This window comes from Zootermopsis nevadensis, unplaced genomic scaffold (genome assembly GCF_977971745.1).
Source record: "Zootermopsis nevadensis isolate Lab colony 2312 unplaced genomic scaffold, Znev_1.0 Znev_ptg000015l, whole genome shotgun sequence".
In the NCBI taxonomy this organism is placed as follows: domain Eukaryota; kingdom Metazoa; phylum Arthropoda; class Insecta; order Blattodea; family Termopsidae; genus Zootermopsis; species Zootermopsis nevadensis.
Genome location: NW_028259147.1, coordinates 2,811,159 through 2,837,499, shown reverse-complemented (window position 1 = coordinate 2,837,499; position 26,341 = coordinate 2,811,159). Strand labels below are relative to the sequence as shown.

The window sequence follows — 26,341 nt, the reverse complement described above, 5'->3', positions numbered from 1 at the left end:
TGTGACATGCATTTTTTATGGTATATGTAGATGCATACATTTGTTTATTACACTGTAATGATACTACAGTACATACTTCTAAACTTATAATTTGAAGAGTGTTGAACTTACATAGGTTATTTCCTATAGAAAGTAGTGTAGACTTCAGCCATATACCGTTCCTCTTAACGATCCCAAAGCTAGCTAAACTTGCTTCAGATATGTGCTTGCTAACTTTTGATGATACAATTTGCAAATTTGTGATACGTGAACCCAAGCCATCAGACTATTAGAAATATCAGACCATATATTGATTGTATTATAATATGGACCAGATAACAGAAGATGATTAACATGTTCTTTGATTACTAGTCTACTAGGGTCTTACATGTACTTCACCGCAGTGACAACAAATATTTTTTTAAGTAATATAAAAAATCCTCAAAGGCATATTTGAAATAGTCATTTCAAAAAATTGCTATTAAGAAATTGCAGTCACTTTGAGGGGCAGAAAAATATAGATCAGACAGTCTGGAATTTTAATGGATTCGCCAGCAAATGTAACTGTTGTAGCCATGCACTGATTAACCAAAAAAAGGTTGGAGTTGGCCTTAGTACGCTGCTTTCAGTTTTAAGGGAAACACCGGGCTGCAATGCAACACTGTGAATGGAAATAGAAAGGGTTCATTCTGATAACTAAAAACTTGTCCAGCGAGTCACTGGAAGAAGTAAATGTTTTTATATGACATTTATTTGTTGATATAATTCTTTACGTTTGGAAAGTTTGATTGCTTGGGTGGCACCCTGTATAGCTTCTAGGCGCTGTTCTTCAGCTGGCTGTAAATGCTGCAGCGCTTCTTCCTGCTGTGATAGTCATGCCATTTGCTGCATGCTAGAAACATTTCTGATCCATCTTTCTTTGCTTTTATATTTCACAGTGACACCAACCACTGTAATTGGCAAATGGTGAAGGGCTGCTGGCTGGTAGACCAGCAGATGTGATAATAATGGTGATGATGGAGGCTACATGTGAAATAGAACATTGCGAGGAACAATTAATATTAGAATTTTTTTTCCTTTAAAATCATTATTATAAACAGAAACTTGTGTTAAAGATTCCAGGCATTTGTTAATGACGTTGTTCCCTCTCCAGGCGTAAGGCTTAGCTTTGTTGTTGTATTTTGTTTGTTGTCCTGTGATATTTTGTGGTTTGTTACTCTATACTTTAATTTGTTAAGTAAACTTAGTTTTCAGCACTGCTTGTAGGTGTAGTTCTGTTTAATACATCCTATGTAGAATGCTTCTTTTCACTTTTTTTTAGAAATGTAGTATAATTTATGCATGTGATTTTGTTCAATCTTCAGGGCCGTAAAATGTAGCCAAAGGAGTAATATCTTCATATGTTAAAATAACTGCTTAAATCTTAGTAGTAACTAACCTAAGTAACTTGTGTATTCTGTTCCAGTTGGTGAAGCAGTAGTGGACAAGTGGTAGAAAACATGCCTAATGCTCAACATAACAGCTTCAGAATAAGCCAACAAGTGCTTGATACTAATAAAACAATATCTTCAATAAGCACGCTGTATTAAAGACTAAAACAGCTATTAACGATAAAATCTAACCAAGCTGGGAGTACAGTATATTGCTTATTGACAATGGGCATAATATTATTTCTCTCATTCTACTGTCTTTCCCCTTAAGACTCGTTTCTGTGTTTAAGAGAACAGCTGTATTTTCAACCTTTTTTGTATGTATGTACTAAAAACTTTTTTGGGGGGACAACTCCTTAACAACTTTGGCATGTCATTTTTTCATAATTTCACAAGTGGATATAGAGCCCCATTTTCATTTTGTCTCCTTTTCTGCCCCATACCAATGATTCCAATGACTTGTTCCAAACTCAGAGCCCTGGACAGGCTTGGTCAGTCTGGAACATGGGACACTGAACAAAACCCTTTGTCCTTTATATCACATCCCTCAGACAATATTCAATAATGTTTTTTGTTCTTGTTATTTATTTAAAAATATATAAATGGAAAACTTTATAGTGAACATTTGTTTTCAAACATCGTCATCAACAAACAACAAGCTCCGTCGTCTTCCTTCCAATGCACAAAGGAATAATCAGGACTATTGAGGACTTCACTGCAAGTCTGTGATTGAAGGTGTGAGTGATTCAAATGAGAAAGTATTTACTTTTTTAGAAAGGCGATAATGGTGTTTTTGAGTGATAGAAATCAAATAACAAAATTTATACAAACCATGTAAATATAAATAGAAAAATATATTTTGAAACAATAGGTGCATTGTTATTGCTGGCATCATTAAGACAAAAAAAGAAAAAGTGCAGGAGAATGTTGGAATCTTGGGCGAGAATCAATTAAAAATTAACAAGAATGATTTGTGTATTTAAAAAAATAAGAGAGGGGGATTTAGCTCCTTCAAGACTTTCTGAATGTTCTTTTCAATTGCAGTACCTACTTTCCTAATGGTCAGGATAGGAAGACCATGAAACAAAACTCAGTATATATTTATATTCTAAGAGTGTGTGTGATAGAGGAGATAAGTAGGTAGTTTTAGGAAGAATTCCATTCTCAAATTAATATTATTTCATACATACAGTCACCAGATTCTATCAGAACGAACGACTGCTTTTAGTTGGTGTCTCGCCCAGACGGTCAAAGATTCTCAACTCCAGACAAAGGAGGTATTAAAAATTTATAACAAGAAAACCTGTCTGCTGGACAAAAACTGTGCATTGTTTATAAGTGAAAAACTCTGCTTCCCTTTGTTGTTATGTACAGAGAAACTGATACTGTGAGTTGAAAGTTTTGTACAAGAAAAATCCAAAATATGTTAGTAATAAAGCCTTGTACTTGGTGGTTATATGGCGTATGATTGTGGTACATCGCAAATTCTTAAGTCCGTTCCACCACTTCCAAATACACCCCCTTCTTGTAAAGAGGTCTTAATGTCCTCTCCTCACCTTTTCTGGTTTCTGAATAATATGGAAACCGAAGAATGTGTAAATACGGTAGAATCCCGATTATTTAACATAACTGGGACCAAAGGATGGTCAGATAATCAAAAATTTTGGATAATATGGAAGACTAATGAAAGAAATGAGGGTAGACAGCTCAATTTGTAACTTGGTTTTTTTATTCTTAATTATGAAGGAAACACAACATGGCATGAGCTAAAAAATCTCACAAAGAAAAATAGTATTTAACATAATGTAAATTTATAAATGAAAGACTGTCTTTAATACATTAGTAGTGGCAAGGTCATGCTGGCACCTAACAGTGGTATGCCTGTAGCAACCGGGTACATAAAATGTAGATGGTACATGGTGGTAGAGTGTGATCCATTCCACTACATGCTGAGTTGGCTGTTGATACGGTGGAGTTTCCTGACACACCACGTCAGACAAAATGGAAGGTGCGATCGTTGGGACTCAACTGTGTTCACCATACAATAAGTAGTTCCTTCATTTTATTTTCAGTATGACTACCACTTCTAGCAACAGGTGTATGGACTGCCAACAGCAAATATAATATATGTTCATGTGTAATGTATTTTTACTAAAATCCCTTGCCTTTTAAATTATGAGGGTTTACAGAATAGAGTGAGTGCAAAGCCCATGTGTCATTGGCTTGTAAACATAAGAATTGCATTAATCATGAATATGAAGGAAATGTGGATGAAAATAGTCACTATAGATCAGTTGTGAAATAATATTGTCCTTTAACTCTGTATACAATTCGTACAAATGTGAAGACATCTATGAAATATGAACATAAGGATGCAGTGTACCAAGTACATGAGTATCTTCATCTTCAACACCTTCAGGTGGTGTAACCCAAAGGAATAATGAGGTGGTGAGAAGCTAAAAGAAAAAATGGACACAGAGAGCCACAGGAGGACAGAAGTGATAAAATATGCAAAACCAGTAAACTATACTGACCCACACAAACGATGGTGGCTGAGTTTTGGGATGATTTTGCACAAGCACTGTCACGTGCCTTCATCAGCCACTCAGCTTCAATCACTTGCTGTATGCTCACTTGTATAGTTAACATACAGTATTCAATTACTTCAAGCGTGAAGCAGACAATTTTAACACTGAAAGTGTACGAAATATGTCACTTAGAATAATTTCATTTTTTACCATCAGTCTCAATACCAGGTCCCCTTCCATTAAAACAAACTATAGCTTGTTTTAATGGAAAATCCTTACATTCTTTGTAACTGCAACTTTAACTCCATTCCAATGGTCATGCTTGTATACAGCCTGGTGGTGGTTACTGTTATATTGTTACATTTTACGAAATTGTCTTGTTATATGTGCCTCAACATGTGGGTAAATCTTGGCACATGTTTTTAATTTCAGCATATAGGCAGAGTCAGCCTTGGAGGCTGTAAACATATCAGGTTCTTTTATTTTGAGTATCGTCAATCGATAGACTGTTTCATTATCGCGAATATTACAAAACACACTACTTACAGAATAATGATAAACTTTAATTTTTAATGTGTCATTATTATGCGGTTGTGTATCAATTAGAAATTGTTGTGAGCGTACAAACTTGTCTTCTTTAAGGGTAATGACACTGACTTCACAATTTAACATAAGTGACCACTGTTGTGAGTTTACTTGTACCATCAGTTTGCTGGAAAAGACAGGTTTTCTGTTTAATAATTTTACGCAGCTTTAAACTTACAAACGTCATTTTTACTTTTATAATACCACCTTCTCACGATAGCTAACATAACACCATCAAACTTTCCATGTTTTACAGTGCAGCCAACACAACGTAATTAAAGCTACAATGGTAATATTTACATTCAGTGTTGGTCATTTACGTTTATTAAATATGAGTGGTACTACTGAAGATAATATGGCTGCTTATATGAGAAATTAGTTTTTTCATGAGTGTTTACAATGTTGAGTATGATGATACTACTATGGAACAGTATTCGATTTTTAGTTTTACAGTGGCTTTATTCAGTTGTGCGAGATCTGTATTCAAGACACAGTACTCTTGGGAAAAAATTCATTACAACACATCGAAAAGGTAAGTGGTTGTAATAGTGTTTCCAAAAGCTTTTTGATATTGGACGGGTTATAACCTACCAGTAATAATTCCAACCCCATCACCAAATTCAGTAAAAATAATTTCAACTTACGTAACACATGTAACCTGTTTGTGAATTTAATTTTACATGATAAATCTAGAACTACACGTAAAATTACCGAAAACACGTTTATTTCACTGGCACAAGTCTAATAAATTTACATTCAGTATCTCACACATCATCCTCCTCCTCCTCCACATTATCATAGTCTTCTTCTTCGTCTCCTGTAAAAAAAGTTCCATGAGGTAGGCCACCACCATCCTCAGGTTTCAGCATAACCACACCATTGGCACCTATTCGGATGCAGTCATAAGACATTTTGAACACTGAAGTCTCCTTCCATCTACCCTCCATGTCAATACACATGTGCAGGTTTCTTCCAGTGAAGTACACATTGCTGAACACGGCACATAACTTGATACTGGGAACTCTCGGTACAGGCACACACACAGGCGCCGGGTTCTTTCCTGTTAACATGACTTCATTACTGAACCACACAGATAATTTCATGGTGCAGGATGTGCTTTTAAAAATTACTGTAGTAATCAAGAAACTATTATCATATTCACAAAATCCACCATTAGAGTCTCTGTGTTGAATAAGTTCAGTCCAATCAACTCCACCCGTTTCACACCCTGTTTTTACAATACATTGTGTATTTTGATGTTTTAATAATAAATTTATGTTGTGGTAACACAAACTTTGAAGTTGCATGATTGATGGTGAAAAGCACTGTTATTGACTGTTTCTACGAGATGAATTTTTATATTAGGGGGCTCTTCTTGTGAGGTTAACTTACTTACTCCATGGAGCAGAGTCCTTGAGAAGCTGATAGTATGCTCAACAAATCAGGAAGTTCTCTGCCTTGTATGGAACCTGAAGGTTCATTACTGTGTTCGTAAGATCCCACCAACAGTCCCTGCTGTAAGCCAGATGAATCCAATCCCACCCTGTTTCTTGAAGATTCGTTATAATATTATACTCCCATCTGTGCCTAGATCTTCTTAAGATTTTTTTGACAAAAGTCGTGTATGCATTTTCCATTTTTCCCATGCATTAATTTTAAGCTCCTCACTATGTCATTTTCTGCATCTTCCTGTTAACTTCCTTTCACAGGTCTAAATATTCTCCCAGCACCTTGTTCTCATATACCTTTAATTTTTTATCGTTGCTCAAAGTAAAATACTAAAAAGGCATTTAAAATGGCAAATTAGTTTTCAAAATAGATAAGTCATTTACGATAACAAAGATCTTATAATTGAAATGAAAGTCAGAATTGGAATCAAGATAGTATTAAATGACAAATAAATTAAACAGTACTAGGATTTAATGTAAATCTTATTAAGAATGCCTGATTGATTTAAACATCTGTAAATTTAATTATGAATAATTGAAATAGAATGAAATGCTCCAAAACTTATTAAAGCAAGGTGTGGGTTGTACGGGTTGGAGACTACTCACCAGAGAGTGTGTTTTTGTAGAGAACTCTCTTGTTGATTGCTAAAACCATCTTGAAGGTGAAGTCGTCTGGATCATAAGTCACATTCATACATGCTGTGAAATAAGTCACGCTTTTATTAAATTGAAGATCTCTTACGTATCGTTTGCTGAAGCGATAGGTCGGTTTGGCTGTTCAGAAAATTTCCTGTTATAGGATCTTAAGATTTATCATCATCATCTCCTGATCATGTCCTCACCTCTTTGCTGTACGTTGTATCCCAGTTGTCCTAAGATAAATCCTGTGCAGCATGCACACTGACCGTCTATGCACGCACAAGGGGACGGCACTTGTCGCACCAGCACGATATCCGGAGGCACAGAACTGTTGTCTGCTTCTGCAATTGCGTCTAAAATAGTAAAAATGGAACCTCGATAAATATTTACAGTTTCTTTGCCAGTGTTCAAACCCAAGTTATGGACTGTCTAAGCCCCAACATTTTGTAAAAAAATAGTTAGAGTTCTGTAATACAAAACTTGAATTTGGAAAATGTTGTTGATGTTCTTGGTTGTGATGCCATGTAGACGTAAAGGGGGAAACTACCAACATTTCAGATCTGGCGGTGTTTGGAAGTAGATAAAGTATATAGGGTCAGAAGAAGGACTAGGCTAGGGGAAATTGGCCAACCAGAGATGGTGTGGGCCAGTATGGAATTTGGAAATATTATCAGTAAAGTGACTGATCATATGCTGGACAACCAGGGTTCAGTCCCTGATATGGGCAGATGATTTTCTTCTAGCCTCTGCATCCAGACTGGCTGTGGGTCCCACCCAGCCTCCAGTGGGTACTTGGGGGGTCCTTTCCCCCTAAGTGCGTACATGTTGTGAGCAGAACAGCTTTACTTTTAAATGCAAAATCTGTGCTCCTTTTAACTTATAACGAATAATACAAAATGTTAACTGTCCTTTGAAAAACTGGTAATGAAAAATTACTAGTTATTATTTTACAAGATCTCTTCTAGTAACTTGTCATAATTTGTAATTATTTTGTCCTGAGCAACTACTATTTTATTTTAACTGCTGTGTTTAAACAGTTACTTGTAGTATGTAAGATTTGAGGTTTTCACAGCGGTGAGTACAAAGATTTCTGTCTTCTGGGTTGTTGCGCTGTGTAGTCTGGTCGATGTTAACCAACGGTTCAGAGGTCATACTGCCTCCATCATCAGAGTATGAAGATTTCTATCTTCTGGGTTGTTGCGCTGTGTAGTCTGGTCGATGTTTACCAACGTTTTCATCGTCCTGATGATGGAGGCAGTATGACCTCTGAAACGTTGGTAATCTTATTTCAGACTACGTGGTGTTACAGCCCAGAAGACACTCACCATGGTGAAAACCTCAAAACCTACTCAGATAAAAGTAGTTTTGGTCTTTATAATAAATGCAGGGGGAGGGGGCTCTAACAGCTTTTGGAAGCTGAGTAGTTAAAAATGTTGAACTTCTCCACATCCCTGTGGATGACATGTTTTTGGCAGAAGTTGCTGGTTACTGTGAGTCATTATTGTTTTTCTGCGCTGAGACAGCATACCTTGAGGCCCCTTTGTTGTGGCCACCAAGTGCAGAAGGAAGACGACAAGCAAGAAACTCTGCAAGTTTCCAAACGATGAGCAAAAAGGCATATTTTGATCCATGTGTCTGAAATAAAGAATCGCTCCATTAATCTGTGCTTAATTTCTGGGGATTTTTGCAGTGACCTGTTGTACTTGTACTTTCATTAGAGAAGTAACTTTGGTGTAATTTTATCAGTTTTATTTTTAAAACTTATACTCTGTTGTTTTACAAACACTTTTAGGCCAGTTAACAACTCAGAGTGCAACAATACGCCCATTAATTTCTTCATCTTTATCACCCTTCAAAAACAACTCGAGAACCACGAAACGTATTTTCATGAAAGTTTGTATTTGGCAGTTTTTTTACTCAAAATCGTAAACACATTCAATTGTTGATTAAAATCTAGCAACAATCACTGGCTCTTTGTATGACGACCTTCATGCATTATTGAGCGCGGAAGTGTTAACATAAGTAATTTCTTTTAAACTGTCCAGTACCATACAGGTTTTTAACAGATCCACGTCTAAGAGCGGTAGTTTCGTTCTGAATTCTCTACTTGGTTCTACCGCTATGTCGGTACCGGTTTCATCAAAGACGAGGACGTTTCAGACAAAAATGTCATCGGAGTGAAATCTGGATTGTGCGAACTTCGACCTAGTGGAGTGAAAACCACAGAATTCTTTAGAAAATTACTGCAGTTACTCCCAATGTGTTATTTCTTTGCAGAATAAAAACTGTTCTTCGACGCGGAGATGAAAAATTACATACACCTGTAAATAGCCTACGTAATATTACCGGAATCAGAAAGTGACGTTGTTGTAAAACAGTGTATGAGTATAAATCTACATCTCGTATAAGCGATCTAAAGACACGTTTAATTTTACTATTCTGTTGACTTAAGTAGACTGCCCCCCCGCCTATTGGTCTCTCCCTACTCTACTGGATCCTTACCTTGTGAACATCGACGCGGTCGGTCAACGACTGGCCTCTTTATTGGACGACGTGACGTTCGCCCGAGATCCACTGCCATGTTTGGCTTTGGTGAACTCGCAGCTTGATCGTTTATTGCTAGATGATCCAATTTCTTGTTTCCTCGGGTCAAAAATAGTGACCCAAATTTCGTCGACTTTAGCAATACTTATTTAGAAATGACAGTTACCATAGCATAGGATTATGTTCAAACATGCACCAATCAGTGTATATTTACATATTATTTTAATTTATTCCTACGTCAGCTTGTGTCTGACATAATATTTACCGGGAAAGCTTATATTTTACGGTAGGGTTTATAAGTCAGTAGCATATGTGGCACCTGTACGTAAAGTAGAGACGAGATTAGAATTACTATATTTTTTTCTGGATCTTTTGGAGTAAATAAAATAAATGAATTTGTAGTAACTAATAACTAAGTAACAAATAATTTCGCGGACCACGCTACAACTGGTATCGGGCCGTATGTGTCCCGCGGGCCATCAGTTTTACCACTCTTATTTATTGCAAAGTCTTACATCATTGTCGTAATATTTATTTAAGACCGTTCTGAAGGTGTATGGTGTATTGTAATATATCAAATCTAAAACTTCTTGACGATGGTGAAGAGTCAATTGAATAAAAATTTACTTGGATATTATCCATCGTCTAGTAAATATAAATCGTAAAACGACGTTTCGGAGATAGGGATTAGCTCTATCTAGTGGGCCCAACTGTGTAGGAACCTGAAGACGGAGATAGAGTCCCATCTCCGAAACGTCGTTTTACGTTTTATAATTACTAGACGATGGATAATATCCAAGTAAATTTTTAGTCAATTGTATTGTAATAGTTTTGATTAAAATTCTGGGCATTATCCATCGTTTGTTGTTTGTCATAATACGACGTTTCGGGGACTGGAGCTGTCTCCATCATCAGGTAAAATAAGATGGACGAGGGGATCAGTGATGGAGACTAGCTCCTTCTGGGTTGTTGCGCCGTGTAGTCTGGTAGAAGTTTACGAATTACACGTAGGCCTGTGCATATTCCTAAATATATTTGGTAGTTCGTCGTTGTGTTGTCACCTTATCGTGCCCCAATACCAATTTGAGATAATTTGCTTTACAGTGAAAGCACCAAAGTGTAAAAGTATCTCAGGAGTTTGGACAACGCTTTCGTTGATGTGCACTTAAGTATTCTTGTTATACTAGTGATATTCTTTAAATCAGTTATTATACCTACAAATTTATTTTAAGACTTTCCTCCGAAGTAAATGGGACACACCCAAATGTATTCAGGGCCTTAAAATTCAAAACACAGTCTATTGCTCGTACACTAGAAGTTATGTTAAGTTTTGACAGAATCTGCCTTTACATAAGTAAGTTCATCCTTGATTGAAGTCTCAGAAGGAGGGAATGTCTTGACCAACTGAGAAATTATCAATTTCTGAGGAAACATCTGCACCTCATAGTTGATTAGAACGGGATAATGAAGTGGTGTTGAGCTAGAAGTGCAAATCTTCAAGTACTTTTATGAGAGATTAGTGTAGTTGGGAAGGTGCATGAGCGAAATAGTTTACGAACGAATCTATTAATGTGGAGACAAAACATAAACACGCACATACGGGCCGACACTTTATCGGGAACGGAGGGAGGCCATATTTCAGTTTATATAGGATTAAGAAGTCTCATTCTACATTATTCAATAAAATATCGTCTTATTTTAATAAATTATAAGCAATAAATACGTATAAAACCGATAGTGTCTTTGGAATGTGTGACTACAGCTGCGTCATTTTACACTGCTGATTCACCGTCTCTCTAGCCTCATCCGTCTGTGTGTCCTGCCGCTGCGTAGCGCCACCACTGCCGTCTGGCTTCGGCCTTTTTCGTTATCATCATCGTCGTCGTCGTCATCATCATCGTCTAAACCTAGATCTAGGTCATCGTCATCTTCATCCTCGGTACCCTTTTTCACATTTGTCTTGTTGCCCTCAGCTTCGTTTCCTGGAGTCGTCTCGGTTTCATTCGCCGCGTCTTCGTCAGAATCCTCGTCTTCGTCGTCGTCATCATCATCGTCGTCGTCATCATCATCATCGTCATCATCATTATCGTCGTCGTCGTCTGTCTCTTGTCCTTCATCTTTCTTTGGGTCGTCTGTAATGCTAGGGACCGCTGAGACCACTGCTTTAGTTGTTACTTCCAGAATGGGTGTAGTTTGATCTTGTCCTATGGTTGTAGATTCTGATTTCTCTGCCTCGCTTGAAACCATGACGTCGCTTGACATTCCTGGGAGCACAGTCTCTGTTTCGTCACCCTCCATGACTGTGATTGTGGTGGCAGTCGAAGTCACTGGTTCTTTCTGAACCTTTACTGTGATTGGCATCTCTGGAATCTTCGTTTCAGGTTCCGGTGTGATGGTGGTGGTTGTGGTGGACCTATGTGGGGGTTTCCTTGTCGTGGTGGTGGTGGACTTGCGGACTGGTTTAACCGTGGTTCGCACCCTCACTGGCTTCACTGTCAGCTGTGTTGCGGGCTTTGTTGGTCGAGGGGTGGGCTCGAGGATCGGAGTCTCTGAACTTGTCTTCAGTGGTCGAAGAACAGGCTGGGGTTTGTTTGCGTTTGTGTTTTTCTTTTTCTTTTTATTGCCACCAAAGATACCGCCTAAGAAATCATCTCCGAAAACACTAAATCCTTCATAATCTGGAGAAACATCATTCTCAGAGGCTTCTTCGGCATCATCGTCGTCATCATCGTCGTCATCAACAATTCCGAAGTCATCGTCGTCATCGTCATCGTCTTCGTCGTCATCGTCATCAGCAATTCCGTAGTCATCGTCATCATCGTCGTCGTCATCGTTATTAGCAGCTTCAGTCGCCGGAACCGGAGGTGCTGGCTCAAGGTTTAGGCCCTGTGGTCCAAACCGGAAGCAGGAGACCCGTAGCGCTGCTTCTAGGTCATCCAGAGCTCTCAACTCGAGACCAAGACACGCCTTAAAGTTCTCTCCCTGGCGCGAGATTCCGTACACACGGCCGCAGAACTTGGAGATGCCTCCAGGCAGGGGCATGCACACAGGTTTTGGTTTTTTACCTACAGCAGAAAACAAACGACAAATTCTGTCTGAACATAACGAAGGCATAGTGTGAGGGCAGCTTAAAGTGACAGGTTAGGCGGACAGCCGGAGTTTCGTTCTTGGGGCTGGGGTGTCTCTTTTCGCTACTGCTACGCTCACCACAGATCGGCTTGCAAGATCTCAAAATATCAGAACGTTGAATGGCTTTGTTCTTGGGCGCAGGACTTACCTGTTATGGTCGTGTTGTGCAGCACTCGGTCCCCGAAGCTCATCGTCACCATTAGTGAATCACCCTGTAGATACGTCAACGTAGCGCAACCTGAGGACACATTGAGTGCATCAGTTTGGAAAAAATGCCACAAGTGCTCAATACACGTCTTAGCAGTGGCCAACTCCAGAGAAATACCGTACACTCTCGTAAGATAAATAAGCAATAGTGGAAAGGTGGCCTCATTTGCTATACACAGATTTTCCACATGCGTTCATGTGATTGTTCACGGCTAATTGGTCGTGTAACTCATGTGCGAATTTAGAAAGTCGAGTGGATTAGTTTTCAGCTCCATGTAAAGTCAGAGTACGAATACGGACCAAATTTACACAACTTTCAGTGTAGACCATACTTCGGGTGCGGACTCTCAAACCCGACCATCGATTTTTGAGCTCGTTTCATGCACTTCGTACAAATAAGATATAAATATTTTATATCAAATCTAAAACTTCTTGACGATGGTGAAGAGTCAATTGAATAAAATTTTTCTTGGATATTATCCATCGTCTAGTAAAACATAAAATATAAAACGTAAAACGACCGGAGATAGGGATTAGCTCTATCTAGTGGGCCCAACTGTGTAGGAACCTGAAGACGGAGATAGAGTCCCATCTCCGAAACGTCGTTTTACGTTTTATATTTACTAGACGATGGATAATATACAATAAAATGTTTATTCAATAAATATTTTAGATTTGAAACTCTTAATTGCAGATTTACACATTTGTAAATCCTTTGTTTTGGAATATTTCAAACCCCGACACAGTCTGTTCAGTTTACGTTTTCATTCCTGCCTGTAGATGGTGCCTACATCGTAACTGTTGGTCTTGGCGTCAACTGGTATTATTTTACGTCACAATTTTGCTTACCTGGTCCTTTGATGGGCACTACAGCCAATGAGAACTCCCTGCAGCAGTTACACATCAGGTTGGTACACGCGCAGTAGCGGTTTGGTGGTCCCTGTCGGTGACCTGACCTCTCGACCAGAGACGGTGGCTCTGCGACAGATAATTTTGTTTTTCTCAAGAGTCTTCATGGGGAGAACGCACGGAAAGAAGAGGTTGTGGTGTAATTTAAAGTACTGTCCTGGAATTTGCCTGGATAATCTATGGTAAAACACGAAATATCTCAGTCAGGGGCCCAGATTTGAACCCGGGACTTCCCCGTATACAAAATAGGAGTGGAAACCACTGGGTCGCGACGTTCAGAATAGTGTTATGAGGATTATAGTAGGCCTGTTGTAGATGGGACTATTACGTATGTCATTTGGACAAGCCTTTTCTGTCTTAGAAGGCTGGCTGTTGTGTCTATGGATTCAGGTGACTGTAAACGAAGTCTTGTGGGCAGCCCGCTTCAGAATTGTAGAGACGACCTGAATATGCATGTACTTACCGATTACTCTGGACGCTGCAAATGCCAGCAGGATGAATACAAGCAGAAGCTCAAACACGACAGACAGCCGCATGTTGGTGGCCGGCCCCAAGTGGTATACTTCCCTGCAATGACAGTTTCACACCGCTCATTTTGTGAAGTACGTACGAACTCACTTTGAGCAGTGAAACAGGAATTGGGCATACCTCGTTTTATTGCGCTTCGCAGATATTGCTTTTTTTATTATTATTATTATTATTATTATTATATAAATTTAAAGTTTGTGGCAACCCTGCGTCGAGGAAGTCTATCGGCGCCATTTTTCCAACTTCGTGTCTCTGTGTCACATTTTGGTAATTCTCGCATTGTTTTTTTTACACATAATGCTATTGCACACTTAATAGACTACAGTATAGTGTAAACATAACTTTTATATGCACTGGGAAACCAAAACATTCGTGTGACTCGCTTTATTGCGGTGGTCTGGAACCGAACCCGCAATATATCCGAGGTATGTCTGTATTTGGGATGTCATGAGGTGAAGAGAGTGTTGTGCTCCTTGGCAGATGAGTAGTGGGGAAATGAAATTTGTCAGGGAAGTAATGGGATTGTGAGATACATTTTTCAGCAAGGTACGTAACCCCCAATCAACGCGAGGGATGTATTAATTTTGGGGTAACTACGGCACATCACTGGCGTGCATTTTTATTATTACTGCGCGTACTAGTTGCTGATAGTTACGAAATGTCCGTCCCATCTTTTCCGCCCGTTCTGTTGTCTAGCGACCGTAATGGTATGCTGCCTTGTACTGTACCTGGCCTCCTGACCTACCACCGGAAGTGACATAGCCGACAACTAACATGTGCAGTGCTTTCGACTCTCCTCCCAGATTTAGTAACATTCCTCATTCTGTCGGTCCACCCCGAGGAATCTTCATCGAACGATATAAACCCCAAAGTTCTTCTGGGATGTTGCGCCGTTACTGATGATGGAGACATTAAACAGCAATGAAACGTCTCTCAATTTTTACGAGACTACATGGGAATATCCTAGAAGACAGTCATTTTCATTCTTGTGTTCGCAAACATATGTTTAGAAGCTCTCAGTAATAACGCTAGATGGCAAATTGCTCTGTTTTAAAAGTGGTGCTACCATTCGACAGCTTTTAGAAGTACTTCCAAATATGGATGAGAGAAACCTGAAGTAACCTAAGATATTTTTATCGCTGTCCTCAGTTGAAAGACACGTGAAAGGAATTTGGGGGGGAAAGACGGAAGGAGATAACAGGCAAGTAATTGATAAAAGAAAAGATCAGAAACGTTCCCCGTTGAATTTTAACGGGACTTTGCCTCTAACGATGAACTTTAAACATGGGATTAGGAACTGTGACAGTAAATGTGGCTGAACAGATTCAGCTGAACCAACAACGTCCTGCAGCAGAGATGCTCAAAATGTTTTTCACGTTTTTTTTTATATTTTTCCAATTTAATTGTTTTATCGAAAGGTTTATTGCCTTGTTCACAAGAGCCCGCCGATAGGCCCCGTCTTGAACCAGATGGATTCAATACACGTCTCCCTTTCCTTCAGCTTTTCCGACCACAATTTTGTATGAATTTCTGATCTCGCCTTGCAAGCTGCATACTATGTGATAATGAATCAAAAGGACGACCCCAAGCAAAGAGACGTTTCACCTGCACCTGGTGCCCAGCGACTGGGATGCGAGATCCAGGGCGTGTAAAGACGTGACATGAGAGCCAATTAGTTCCGGAAGCAGGTCGCTGACCTACACGTCACTTCCTGCTCCTTCACTGGGTCAGGGTCGCTCACCAGCACTTCACTTTTTAGCGCGTTTCATTTGTCATAATTTAAATACTTCTTTCTCACCGCTATTTGTATTTGACGTCGCTCTGTCGACTGCCTCAGCCAGCAGTAACTTTTCGTGCGGACACCAGTCAAAATAAAATTTTTGGAATTTTACGTGGTCCGGTCCCAGGTCCATTTGACCCATCTCAGCCGGAGTCCGAAGTTCAGTTTCAAATGTTTTATAAACCCCGATGTGTTTTCAGTCTGCCCTAACTATCGTATTATTAAAATTTATTTATCTTATTTAATAAATGCTATAAATCCTTGAATTGTTTTACGACGCTTTGAAAACATTTTCGGTTGAGGAACGGCACAAAGGGGTGGATACCAAGTTTGAAAGTCGATATCTGGAACTATTTCTGGGAGGTGGGCAGCTATGAAAATCTCCTAGAAAATCAAGTCGGTGGGGTCATGACCATAAGATGAACGTAACTAGGAATAACTTTTTCTTTGCGAAAGAAAGGCCGAAGTTTCTCTATAGAGCTTTTGATGTTGTCATCGTCCAACGCAAACCAATGACAAAATATGTGTGATATGAAACTTAATTCGCAGTGTTTATTCGAGCTGCAAAGTTGTAATTACATACCATGCATTAAAGTCTCTGGAACAAGTTTTAAAAAAAAAAGACTGTTTCAATTCTTTCAACAAAGTTTAGTGAAAATAGACTTTTTTAAATAAAGATTTTGTAAATTGACAAAAAAGTGCACGTGTACTTTAAATTTATCTGCAAGCTGGCGATTTCTGTGGGCGGCTGAGGCCGTATTGTTACTGCTGTTTCGATGGCTTTCGCTTGACAAATACGACACCAATGACGGTTTTCGTCAGTGTTTGGGAAATTTCGTGTTATTAATTGTAACAACCTTTAGAGAAAGTTAAGCTGGTTTTTAGCTGAAGAGAGCTGTGGACTTTCTCGTCACCTGGGACGCCATTTAATCTTGATCCGGCCTTGGTTTATACATCTTACATCTTCTGTTTGTGTCAGTTCATCTGCTTGAGATTCTGCAATGATCACTCCTTTCTTTCATCAAATAATGTTGCAGTTTTCGTCAAACCGTGCTTGTATTTTGTTATGGCTCTTAATACCTTGGACTGTTTTGGCCATATTTTCATGACCTCTCTAGTTTTTCCTCAGTTTTTACTGAAGACGAAAATTTAGTGAAGCCTCTTCAGATTCGGTCTTTTAATACATAATTTTTGTTTCGCTGAAAGTCTGCCCCGTAGTATAACATTTCATTTGTTTATAAGATCAGGCATCAATTATACCTAGGCGCCATTTTTATCTACTGTAATATCAATCTGTTTCTCACCACTAAAGTCAATCTTCGAGTGTTATATTGAGAATTAGATGTTTTTTCTTACTTTGTATTTTTCGCTGGTGTGTGTCTGTTGTTGGGTATAGAAATATCTCCTTACTTTTCCATTTAAAGCTACCGGTGAAATGTTCGCGTAGTACATACAGTACGTAGGGAATTAATGGAGTCGTCTTAAAAGCTATCTTTTGTAAATCTGCTACGAATTATAACATAGCATTATAATAAAATGTTTTTTTAAGGCTGAAGATTAATATATACAAAGTTATAGTTTAGATGGGTGTCTGACGTCGTGTTTTACATCGAGGGAATTGAATAAATTACAAGTTCCTGTGGATGGAAAATATTTAGGAAAACATTTGTACCTAAGAATTCATGGGGAGTGTAGGTTATTACAGAACGAAGCACAGGATTCCACAAACAGTTTAATGTTCCTGTAGTCTAATTTGGGCGATTGTTATGAATTGGGAGTGGACTATGTACGAAGGGGAAACAAGACATGCATACAAAATTTGGTAGGAGCAACCTCTTGGAATACTTGCAAGGCCGAAACGGGATTTGTAGGATAACACTGAGATGGATTTTACGGAAGGATTGAGGATGGAAGATGGATGAAGCTGGCTCATAGTCGTATTCCGTGTTAGGCTTTGGTATTGGCAGTGTTCATACTTCGGGTAGGTTAATATATTGTCCTGTCAGCATGACCTAGTCCTTGCACGTTCGTTCCACGTGTTTGTTTGTGTGTGACCTGTGAAACGCAGACCATAGAAGGACAGACGTTTGTCCTCTTGTGGCCGACTGTGCCGTTGGGTTTACTTTACGTACATCCTGAAGTGCTACGCGGTGCGCACATTAACAGCTGTCAGAACATTGCTCTTGTTATAACAGGGTTTTATCTGTCAGATACGTTTAGCGATTATGAAGCATGAAATTCATTATTTAATTATTAAAACCGGGAGCTTGCAGTATAATGACTCTTAATTATAATACTGGGATTCCGTTCATTGTTGGTACATGACGGTAATTATTTCTGTAACATCACAGCACAAAATATTTATTTTGTTAACCACCGCAGTTTGGTCATTCTAGTGGATATTTATTGAAATGTATCTAAAATATATTCAAGTTTCTTCCATAGAGTGCCTGTTGTAGTTGTCCGTTTACAATAAATTACGCAATACCAAATTTAATCGAAATCCTTTTACTCAGAATTGTTTAACACTTGTAAAGGCGCGTGACACACGCACAGCTCAATTGGCGTGCGTTCTAAAACGTAAAAACTGCTGCCTGCCTTATGTTTCTTTTCGAAATTGCTATGATTCTGTTTGATCTAGAGATATCCTCTTCTGTCACACACTGGGAAATAACAGAAAATCGCTTTAAATTCGGGACAGTGGACCACGCTTTGGGTGTGAGATTCCTTTCCATACATCCGGATTGAAGCCCCTTCTGAATTTTCCCAGGTGAATACGAATTTGTTATTTTATAACACAATATATGAAGTCGCAATTTCATATTACCCTTGCGTCGACATTCGTCTTGCAGAAAAATATGACATTACATAAAATTATTCACTTATTTGGAGTAGGCCGTACGTAATGTTTTTGCTTGAAATTTAACTAATCTTGTCTGATTTTGATTTCACTTGGTAGGATTCTATTTTCGCAATTCTTAACCTCAAAATTAAGCTTCTGTACTTTGTCGTCAGGTGGAAGGACAGGATGTGGAACAAATTTGTGTTGATTTCAGATTTTGGATCGTTTTCAGGATCCACATTCCTAGCATACATATATATTTTTTCGTGTTTCTTCTCTTTAAGAGTACCCAATGACGACACCCTTTCCAAACTTATTAAACGATTTTCACGTGGAAAATTATGTAGCATCTGCAATTTTTATCATTTCCTCCAGTTTACTGGTAGGGTATATTAAAAGGATCTACGACCACGTAGTACTAAATTCTAAAGGATTCAGAACAGCAGCAGTGAATTTCCGGATGCTTTAACGGAACACTGTAAATGAAACAGACTTACCTCGACCGAAGTAAACAGGGAGCGCTTCTTCAGGAATACTGTTCTGCCTCCAGCAGGCTGTTCTGTTCTGTTGTGGCCGTGGAGCACTGCGTAGCTCTCCTTTCTTAGACGCGGCTTCCAGGTCAGGAATATCGGTCAGCGAGTAGGTCAACAGCCCCACCTGAATATCCAGGACATAATCCCACGTCGATTCTTTAGTTACTCAGAAACGAAGGTCTAAATTAGAATTGTAGCCTAACATACAGGCGCAGGTAAATCGGTTTAATTTACAAAGACATTATAAGTAATACATCTGTTAGGCCTACATTTATCGAAGTTAAAGAATTCTACGATAAATTAATATGATTGTGCAAAGAATTGTTCAGGTGCGGTATCCTACTTTGAGGATATTGTTCGCCAGTTGCTTGTGTGTTGGTGTAGGACTGAGTGGGGGGGTTTCGAACTGCCATACGCGTTTTGAAAGCCGCTGCTCATTCGTGTGTTTCAGAGGATGGACATCCAATCATTCTTCACAGTAATATGAGAATATAAAATATATTTATATGTATTTCGAAAAATATTTGTTGGTTGGAAATGTACTTAAATAACCGTGTATGAAAATGTTACTGTTCTGTTCGTTCATTAAAGTCTCTCACGTTTTCGTTCTCGCCAAGGAAGGCAGATGTTTTCTGATGACAAGAGTCGTATAGCGGTACTGGGTTATGCTTTAGCTTATGCGTGCTTGCGTTCCGTCACACACATTGCATTGTCTCTGTTGTAAGCAGTCCGCCAAACAACTTACGACGTATTGAAGTAAAATAGTTGTGTTGTAAGCCTGTATCACACTTTACTGAGACATTATGATTTCTGGTTTTTTTGGTTGATTTTATAGACTTCTTTGTCGAAGGGTCCAAATTAACTCGCAGCTTTTGTGAATCCTTTGACGTATTTTGCATATTATCCTACCATATCTCAGGCATCGTGCCAGACAAGCGTATGGACGTGATTTAAAGGAGACTAAATTCTTACGCTTACTTGGTTTTACAAATGTTCATCATTAGTGGTTCATACGCCCAGGTATAACTGTATCTCAGCATTACTACCTTCTGGCTTGACATACATTTCACAATGTTATGTTCTTAGACCAAATAATATATCCGATAACGCCTTTCTAGTACGATGTGACTGTCGTTAATTCTAATAAGGCCCAAGTTATTCACAACTGTTAGTCTTTGTATTCCATTTAAATAATTGATTTGCAGATGACAGAACAACGGAAATGAGTGTACTGCATTCTTTTTTTTTCATTTTCTGTGCTTTTGTTTTAAATTGAATATACAAGCAAAATCTAGAATGTGCCATCACAAAAACTCAACAGAATTAAAGCTACATCAGTGATTCACAAAACTGGGAATCGACGAGAGCTGTTAGGTGATATTAAAAGACGATGAGACGAAATAACTGTCATTAAAGTAAGTTTTGGTGTTCATAGTTGCATGTTTATTTAGTATTCTATTTTGTTCTTAAATAACAAGTAATTTATACTTTGTATATTTGCATTCGCATACACTGAATTAACGTGGTCAGAATAATGTGAACATACTTGATTTAGGCTGCACAATAATTTTTAATTATTTGATAAGTCTTTTACATACATTTATAACCTGTATAAATCCTTAGTTTATTTAACGCACTGGCTCCGTGGCGTCGAATGAGATGTATGATAATTATGAGCTATGATTTGAGAACGATGTGAAAGGAAGAGGTCGTGGTCTGTTTTAATAGTGTCTGAGAATTTTCGTTTAGGTGCTGAGGGAAACGACTAAGAACCTCAAGGTAGCCGATCTCCGCATCGAGATTCGAATACCGGACCTCATGAAACGAAGCAGGAATAGTTCATGTTCTGTGCTTTTTTCTCATATAGCTCATTGTGTTCGAGGTAATAATCGTCATCAGCTATACGAAACGACACATTGCTTTAAGATATTAAGTTAATTGTCCATGTTAAGGCTGTTATGTAGAATTTGAGGTTCTCACGGCGGTGGTATAAATATGGCCGTCTTCTGGGTTGTAACACCGTGTAAGTCTGCTGAAGTTTTCTGACGTTTGAGAGGTACTTGCTGCCTCCATCATCAGGGCACCGCCTCTGAAACGGTAATGTTCTAGCAGACTACACGTCGCTTCAGCCCAGAAGACTGAAATCTTCTTGTCATGAAGGAGGTCTTTAAATGTTCACTTTCGAACATGGTAGGTGGAACCGATCTCTTGGTGGTGGGAGGATTCTTATGATATGCGGTACCGAAACCAGAAAGTGACTGCACTGGCCGGAAGTGCGTCCCTGCATCGAATAACAACGAAAACTGGGTGACCTGCTGACCTGGATGTGTGTCTTTGTTCCAGCTGTCTGTGAGCTCCATCCAGTGGCTTGTGGAGAGACGAGCGGTCAACATGCAGTCGCTGCCCCTTAGCCTTCTTCTCCTGACAGCTGCTGCTGTCAGCTCCAGCAGCAGCATCATGGGTGAGTGATGATTATGCTGACAGAAAATTACGTAGGAGAATTTCCGTTTGAGTACTGTGGAGTGTACTTGTAAAACTGGTTGTTGGGCCGCGTAGTCCGGTAAAAGTTTAGCGACTTTTCAGAGGCGTTTGCTGCCCTGATGATGGAGGCAGCATGTATGAGGCCTTAATTCATCCAGGGCTTACTGTTGCTAACACGCAGCGTCCACTGGGAGTCACAGTGTGACATGCATTACCGAGTGTTGGAATATTAGATCATGTGGGACAGTTACTTCTGATGTTTATCTCATCGTGGTTCGAGATGAATTTGCTCCTTTCCTGCAGGGACACGATTCTGCAATCAAATTAACCAGGCGTCAACACGACGATGTCAGTAGGATTTGAGGTTTTTACAGCTGTGAGTCCGAAGATGGCTGTCTTGTGGCTTGTAGCGCCGTACAGTCTCATAGAAGTTTATTTACGTTTCAGAGGTCATTACTGCCTCCATCATCAGGGCGATGAGTAAGCCACGCGCGTAGAAACTGAGTTACAGGAAACCGCCCTGATGATTAAGGCAGAAAGCATCTCTGAAGCACTGGCGAATTTCTGGCAGACTACACGATGTCAGACCTCAGAGCAACAATGTTTTCGAGAAAATGGTTGTATGGAACCGAAATACCGTACTCTGTGACGAAGGTTTGTTTTGGTCGCCAACTTTTTCGTGTATTTCAAAGGTAGGGGTTTCCGGTCCAGGAACATAAAATAGTAGGAAGACAGCCATCCTTGTACTCGCAACAATAAAATAGTAATTCAGTCAGAAATTGAATGCATTTCTGGATCATGTATGGCAACAGTTCTGCACAGTTTCGTTGTTCGTTTGCGTAAGTTCCAGAGCTTAGAGGACGTCACGTCGGACGTGTTTAAAACCATTTTCCCAGGTTCGTATGAATCTGGGTCAATTTCAAAGTGTGCCATGATGAACACCACTTTGTGTGTTTTAATCAGGGTTGATACGACCCTCCTCTGTAGTGCGTTAAATGACTTTCTTTCTTTCTTTCTTTCGTTACACTTTCTGGGGAGAAGGCGCATGTAAATGTTTATTTAGCCTAACGCGGAGGCTGCTGGTCCAGGGCACGTATTTTATTGGATTGCTCGAACAGTGGGATCATGGGTTCGAATCATCGCTCAGGGTATGGATGTAAGTTGTGTCATCCTCGTTGGAGTATCTCACATTTTTAGACAGTTCGTCATTTTATTTTGTGTGTGATTGTTTTAAAAGTGATACTTTCATTACGGATGTGATCCGGTTTCTTTAATCTGATTTAAAGTATTATTGGGGTAAAAATAATCGGTAATATCCGGCGTCGAAAGCGAAATACAAAATATTTCGTACAGAAAATCGTGGCTTAGTGAACTGTTTAATTATCAAAAGGCTCCATATGTCAATATAGATCAAATTTGTGCCAGTCGAAATTTGACTCATGACCTCTGACCTGGAAGGACAGGATAGCTGGTGTCCTGCACGAGATTCGAACCACATTCCCTTCTAATACAAAATAAATGTTGAGTGGGATTTCATATTCTCAAGGCGGCGACTATGAATATGGCTGTCTCACGAGATGTCAATTTCTCTGAGACTACTCAGCGCTGCATACCAGAAGGCATTTATCGTCATAGGAAATATTCTTTCAGCGAATTCTCAAGACTTAACTCGCTGCACTGTACGACGTTTGGGGGCATAGTTCACTTCCTCACTTGTAATCACTACAACACTAATGGGCCCACTTTCTGACACAACAACCCAAAAGACAGTCATCTTAATGTGTCAAATTCATTTATTCATATTATACTTGAGGTTCTTATTTCATTCCACTAAGGATTTTAATGGAGTTGTAACGTACTCAGTGACTGAAATAAAAAGCATTTGAGCTGGTGGTTGCTTGGAAACTGCAGAAAGTCAAGGATTTGGTTGATAATTCTTCATTCGTGCTATATACCATACCCATATTACCCCTCCTAAGAAATATTTTGTTGATGACAAGTTTCTCTGCGACATGAAAGCAAATACTCACCAGAGGTGACCTACATAAAATAAACTCCATGACTTAACTTCTTAGCAGTTTACTTCTACATCTGTAACGAATTGTCAAGTAGGTCCTGTAAGTTTGGTTTTATTGCAGACATGTTCACGTGGGATGGTCTTCTCGACATACCAGATGATGAAATCAGCCAGCAGCGGGATAATGAACCAAGCGACCTAGTAGAGAAGAGATGCTTTTGTGAGGGACCATCCTGTAATTGCTGCGTGGACTTCAACCTCACTTACATTGACCTGGGTGGTCCTGGTAAGTTAGCACTGACAGCTGAAGTGTGATCTTGCCTTTTAACATTTGGAAATTTCTCAAATCTGGAATTGATCGTGAGTGATGTCTGATTACCTCCGGACATGTTCACAGGATGCGTTCTTATGAAGTATCTGTCTCCAACTGATGGAATAGCAGTTAATGTTTCGTATGGCAACAGGTTACTACACAGAGAAATTGTGAAAGGTACGTAAAATATAGCTTACATTAAAAAAATGTATCTGCGTGTAAACATAAGGACAAGAATGACATATGTTATTTATACTGTTTGCCAATCCAGTATACCTCATAAATCCTGCACATTCTTTGTATGTTTGCTATTGCCTCTCATACTTTTCTATCTTTTCTTTGTTCACATTTATCATTTGTACCTCCTTATCCTTTCTCTCAGTCCTTTTCTTTTATAGGATAGGATTTCAGCAAAATATATGACTAATAGAAAACGTACAATGGTATTATAGGTTTTATGTCTATTTAATTATGCATTGGGTACTGTCAAAGTATTTTCCTGCAGAATGAGGAAAACGATGTCCATATCAAGATTGCTGTCTTCTGGGTTGTTGCGCTGTGTAGTCTGGTCGATGTTTACCAACGTTTCAGAGGTCATACTGCCTCCGTCATCGCCCTGATGATGGAGGCAGTATGACCTCTGAAACGTTGGTAAACATCTACCAGACTACACAGCGCAACAACCCAGAAGACAGAAATCTTCATCGCCCTGATGACGGAGGCAGTATGACCTCTGAAACGTTGGTTAACATCGACTAGACTACACAGCACAACAACCCAGAAGACAGAAATCTTTATACTCACCGCTGTGAAAACCTCAAATCTTACATGTCCATATCATTTAGTCTGTTTCGTTGAAACATACTGTCCACAGGTGCAAACCCTGAACCATCCTGTATGGACATCCTGTCAGATCTGGCACAGTTATGTGCGCGCTTCAGTGATCTGGCACCCACAAGTGACGGACTGCGCTGGTGCCTGCAGCTGGAGCCCACATTGCTGGGGGATGTGCAGGCGCAGTACCAGGTGGGCTGTTTCCGCATGGGGCCCGATGGAATGTCAGTCCATCCTCCCGTCAACACAACTGTACAGCCCAGGTACGGATTTCTCTCATGTCGCTCTACTGCCGTGTGAATTCCTGTCAACCCCCCAGTCTGCCTTCACCCACGCAACTGAAAAGACCTGGAAACAACACCAAGTTTGAAATCTGGAATAATGACAAAAAATGTGATATGTTGACCTATGTTTTTAGATATATATAGGCTGGCTAAAAAATATTTGGCTTCTTGTTTTAAATTTGTATCTTTTCGAATGTTACAAAGTGGAAGTGGAGCAACAGTGTTTAAAATGTTATCTGTGTCTTCTCAGTTTTAATAAGAGTTAACCCATTGTTTCTTCTAGGTCTGATCTGAAAGGGGTAACAGACACACTGATTTAATTCCTTTCAATACTAGGTTTGCTGTTATGTAAGCAGTCATGCGTTACTAAACACGTACATATCAGAGAATGGAAACTTTAATCAATAACAAACTCGTACAGGTTTCATTTACCGTCTTAAGCTAATGTACTTTATGTGCAGAAGTAATATGGAATGCAATTTCAACTTCGGGTATCAATGCTGAATGCAATTTATATCTTTCTGCAGTAGCACTGGCCCTTCTGATATGAATTTGCCAAGTGAGGAGACACCAGAAGAAATAAATGAGGAAGCACTTATAGCTGCAGTGAATGAATCAGCGGAAGAAGGAATTGCATTCTTCAGTAACCTCTTGGGAATTACGTTTGGCGGTGGAGAGGCACCTGGAAATACCACCGAGACAGACAGCACAACAGAGACAACTAGTCAGAATCCAGCACCTGAACACACTCCACTTCCTTAGATTAGATTGATGTTCGCATTATAACCGGACGTGGTACATCAGATCAGAAGAAATACATATGAAGTGCTGCAACGATTTTTGAGGTAAAATTTTAAGATATGTGTCAGTTGTAATTATATTATATTTTTGTCAATTATTATTTAATTAAATTATTAAACACCATAATAAGTGGCTTTCCAATAAGCACTATTACTCATTTATAACAGTCCAGAACTTGGAAATATCTGATATATAAATTCCTCTTGCTCTAGCCTCCCCAAAAATGTTTGACATGCTTTGTTATAATCTAACATGGTGAATACAACATGATTTTCATCCTATTTTAAGTGTGGCTATTTTCAGTGAAGGACAACCATTAATTCATGAATGACACCCGGTGTCTGCCAGACTCAGTCTGTGCAACACCCAATCTCTGCTAGTCTTGATCTCTGGCTCACACAGTCTCTGCTGGACTCGGTCTCTGCCTCATGCGGGCTCTGAACACAACGCACTTGCAAAGACAGACGTGATGTACAGAGCATGGATCGTGCACAGACCGAAGCCGGAAGAGACCGTGTCTGTCATAGATG

The 26,341-nt window shown here is 39.4% G+C and overlaps 4 protein-coding genes across 8 annotated transcripts in view; 2 read left to right on the top strand and 2 right to left on the bottom strand.

The window, feature by feature from the left end:
- Positions 1-2,865, top strand: part of SERCA (ATPase sarcoplasmic/endoplasmic reticulum Ca2+ transporting SERCA) — a 52,386-nt gene extending 49,521 nt beyond the window's left edge. For 2 of the 4 annotated variants that reach the window (XR_015535228.1, XM_022060326.2), the window contains one exon: positions 1,445-2,865. Coding sequence is in view for 2 of the 4 variants with exons in the window: in XM_022060326.2 (XP_021916018.2) it covers positions 1,445-1,473 (29 nt within the window). In the remaining 2 variants the exon portion in view is untranslated. Of the gene's footprint in view, positions 1-917 lie in introns of all 4 variants that reach the window. The other 2 variants (XR_002542549.2, XM_022060325.2) reach the window with 1 other exon arrangement.
- Positions 2,866-3,116: 251 nt separating this feature from the next.
- On the bottom strand, positions 3,117-9,455 carry LOC110828040 (uncharacterized). Of its 2 annotated transcripts, XR_015535229.1 has the most exons (6): positions 9,112-9,455; positions 8,138-8,244; positions 6,813-6,962; positions 6,577-6,669; positions 3,944-5,582; positions 3,117-3,514 (listed from the first exon to the last, which is right to left on the bottom strand). XR_015535229.1 is itself a non-coding variant. In XM_022060330.2 (5 exons), the coding sequence occupies exons 1-5, from the start codon at positions 9,120-9,122 to the stop codon at positions 5,287-5,289; spliced, it is 657 nt and encodes a 218-aa protein (XP_021916022.1). In that variant the 5' UTR covers positions 9,123-9,455; the 3' UTR covers positions 3,117-5,286. The 2 variants fall into 2 exon arrangements, 1 of the variants encoding a protein (XP_021916022.1); XM_022060330.2 differs by having other exon boundaries at positions 3,117-5,582.
- Positions 4,914-26,092, top strand: LOC110828039 (uncharacterized). The gene is made up of 6 exons (XM_022060329.2): positions 4,914-5,054; positions 21,425-21,542; positions 23,701-23,865; positions 23,977-24,069; positions 24,767-24,989; positions 25,538-26,092. Exons 2-6 carry the CDS (start codon positions 21,473-21,475, stop codon positions 25,770-25,772), a joined length of 786 nt encoding a protein of 261 aa, XP_021916021.1. The 5' UTR covers positions 4,914-5,054; positions 21,425-21,472; the 3' UTR covers positions 25,773-26,092.
- Positions 10,355-19,143, bottom strand: LOC110828038 (uncharacterized). Its single transcript, XM_022060328.2, has 5 exons — positions 19,046-19,143; positions 13,862-13,965; positions 13,339-13,467; positions 12,431-12,520; positions 10,355-12,218 (listed from the first exon to the last, which is right to left on the bottom strand). The coding sequence occupies exons 2-5, from the start codon at positions 13,932-13,934 to the stop codon at positions 10,939-10,941; spliced, it is 1,572 nt and encodes a 523-aa protein (XP_021916020.2). The 5' UTR covers positions 13,935-13,965; positions 19,046-19,143; the 3' UTR covers positions 10,355-10,938.
- Positions 26,093-26,341: the final 249 nt, after the last annotated feature.

Excerpts from the sequence above, each read along its gene's own strand:
- LOC110828040 (XM_022060330.2), bottom strand. Across the intron at positions 6,963-8,137 it reads CACAACAAAGGGGCCTCAAG|ACGCAATTGCAGAAGCAGAC; the intron begins GTATGCTGTCTC and ends TTACTATTTTAG. Across the intron at positions 5,583-6,576 it reads CTACAAAAACACACTCTCTG|GAAAGAACCCGGCGCCTGTG; the intron begins GTGAGTAGTCTC and ends TCATGTTAACAG.
- LOC110828038 (XM_022060328.2), bottom strand. The coding sequence starts at position 13,934 with ATGCGGCTGTCTGTCGTGTTTGAGCTTCTGCTTGTATTCATCCTGCTG. Across the intron at positions 12,521-13,338 it reads AGTGCCCATCAAAGGACCAG|GTTGCGCTACGTTGACGTAT; the intron begins GTAAGCAAAATT and ends ATGTGTCCTCAG. Across the intron at positions 12,219-12,430 it reads GCACAACACGACCATAACAG|GTAAAAAACCAAAACCTGTG; the intron begins GTAAGTCCTGCG and ends TTTCTGCTGTAG.
- LOC110828039 (XM_022060329.2), top strand. The coding sequence starts at position 21,473 with ATGCAGTCGCTGCCCCTTAGCCTTCTTCTCCTGACAGCTGCTGCTGTC. Across the intron at positions 21,543-23,700 it reads CTCCAGCAGCAGCATCATGG|ACATGTTCACGTGGGATGGT; the intron begins GTGAGTGATGAT and ends GTTTTATTGCAG. Across the intron at positions 24,070-24,766 it reads ACACAGAGAAATTGTGAAAG|GTGCAAACCCTGAACCATCC; the intron begins GTACGTAAAATA and ends TACTGTCCACAG.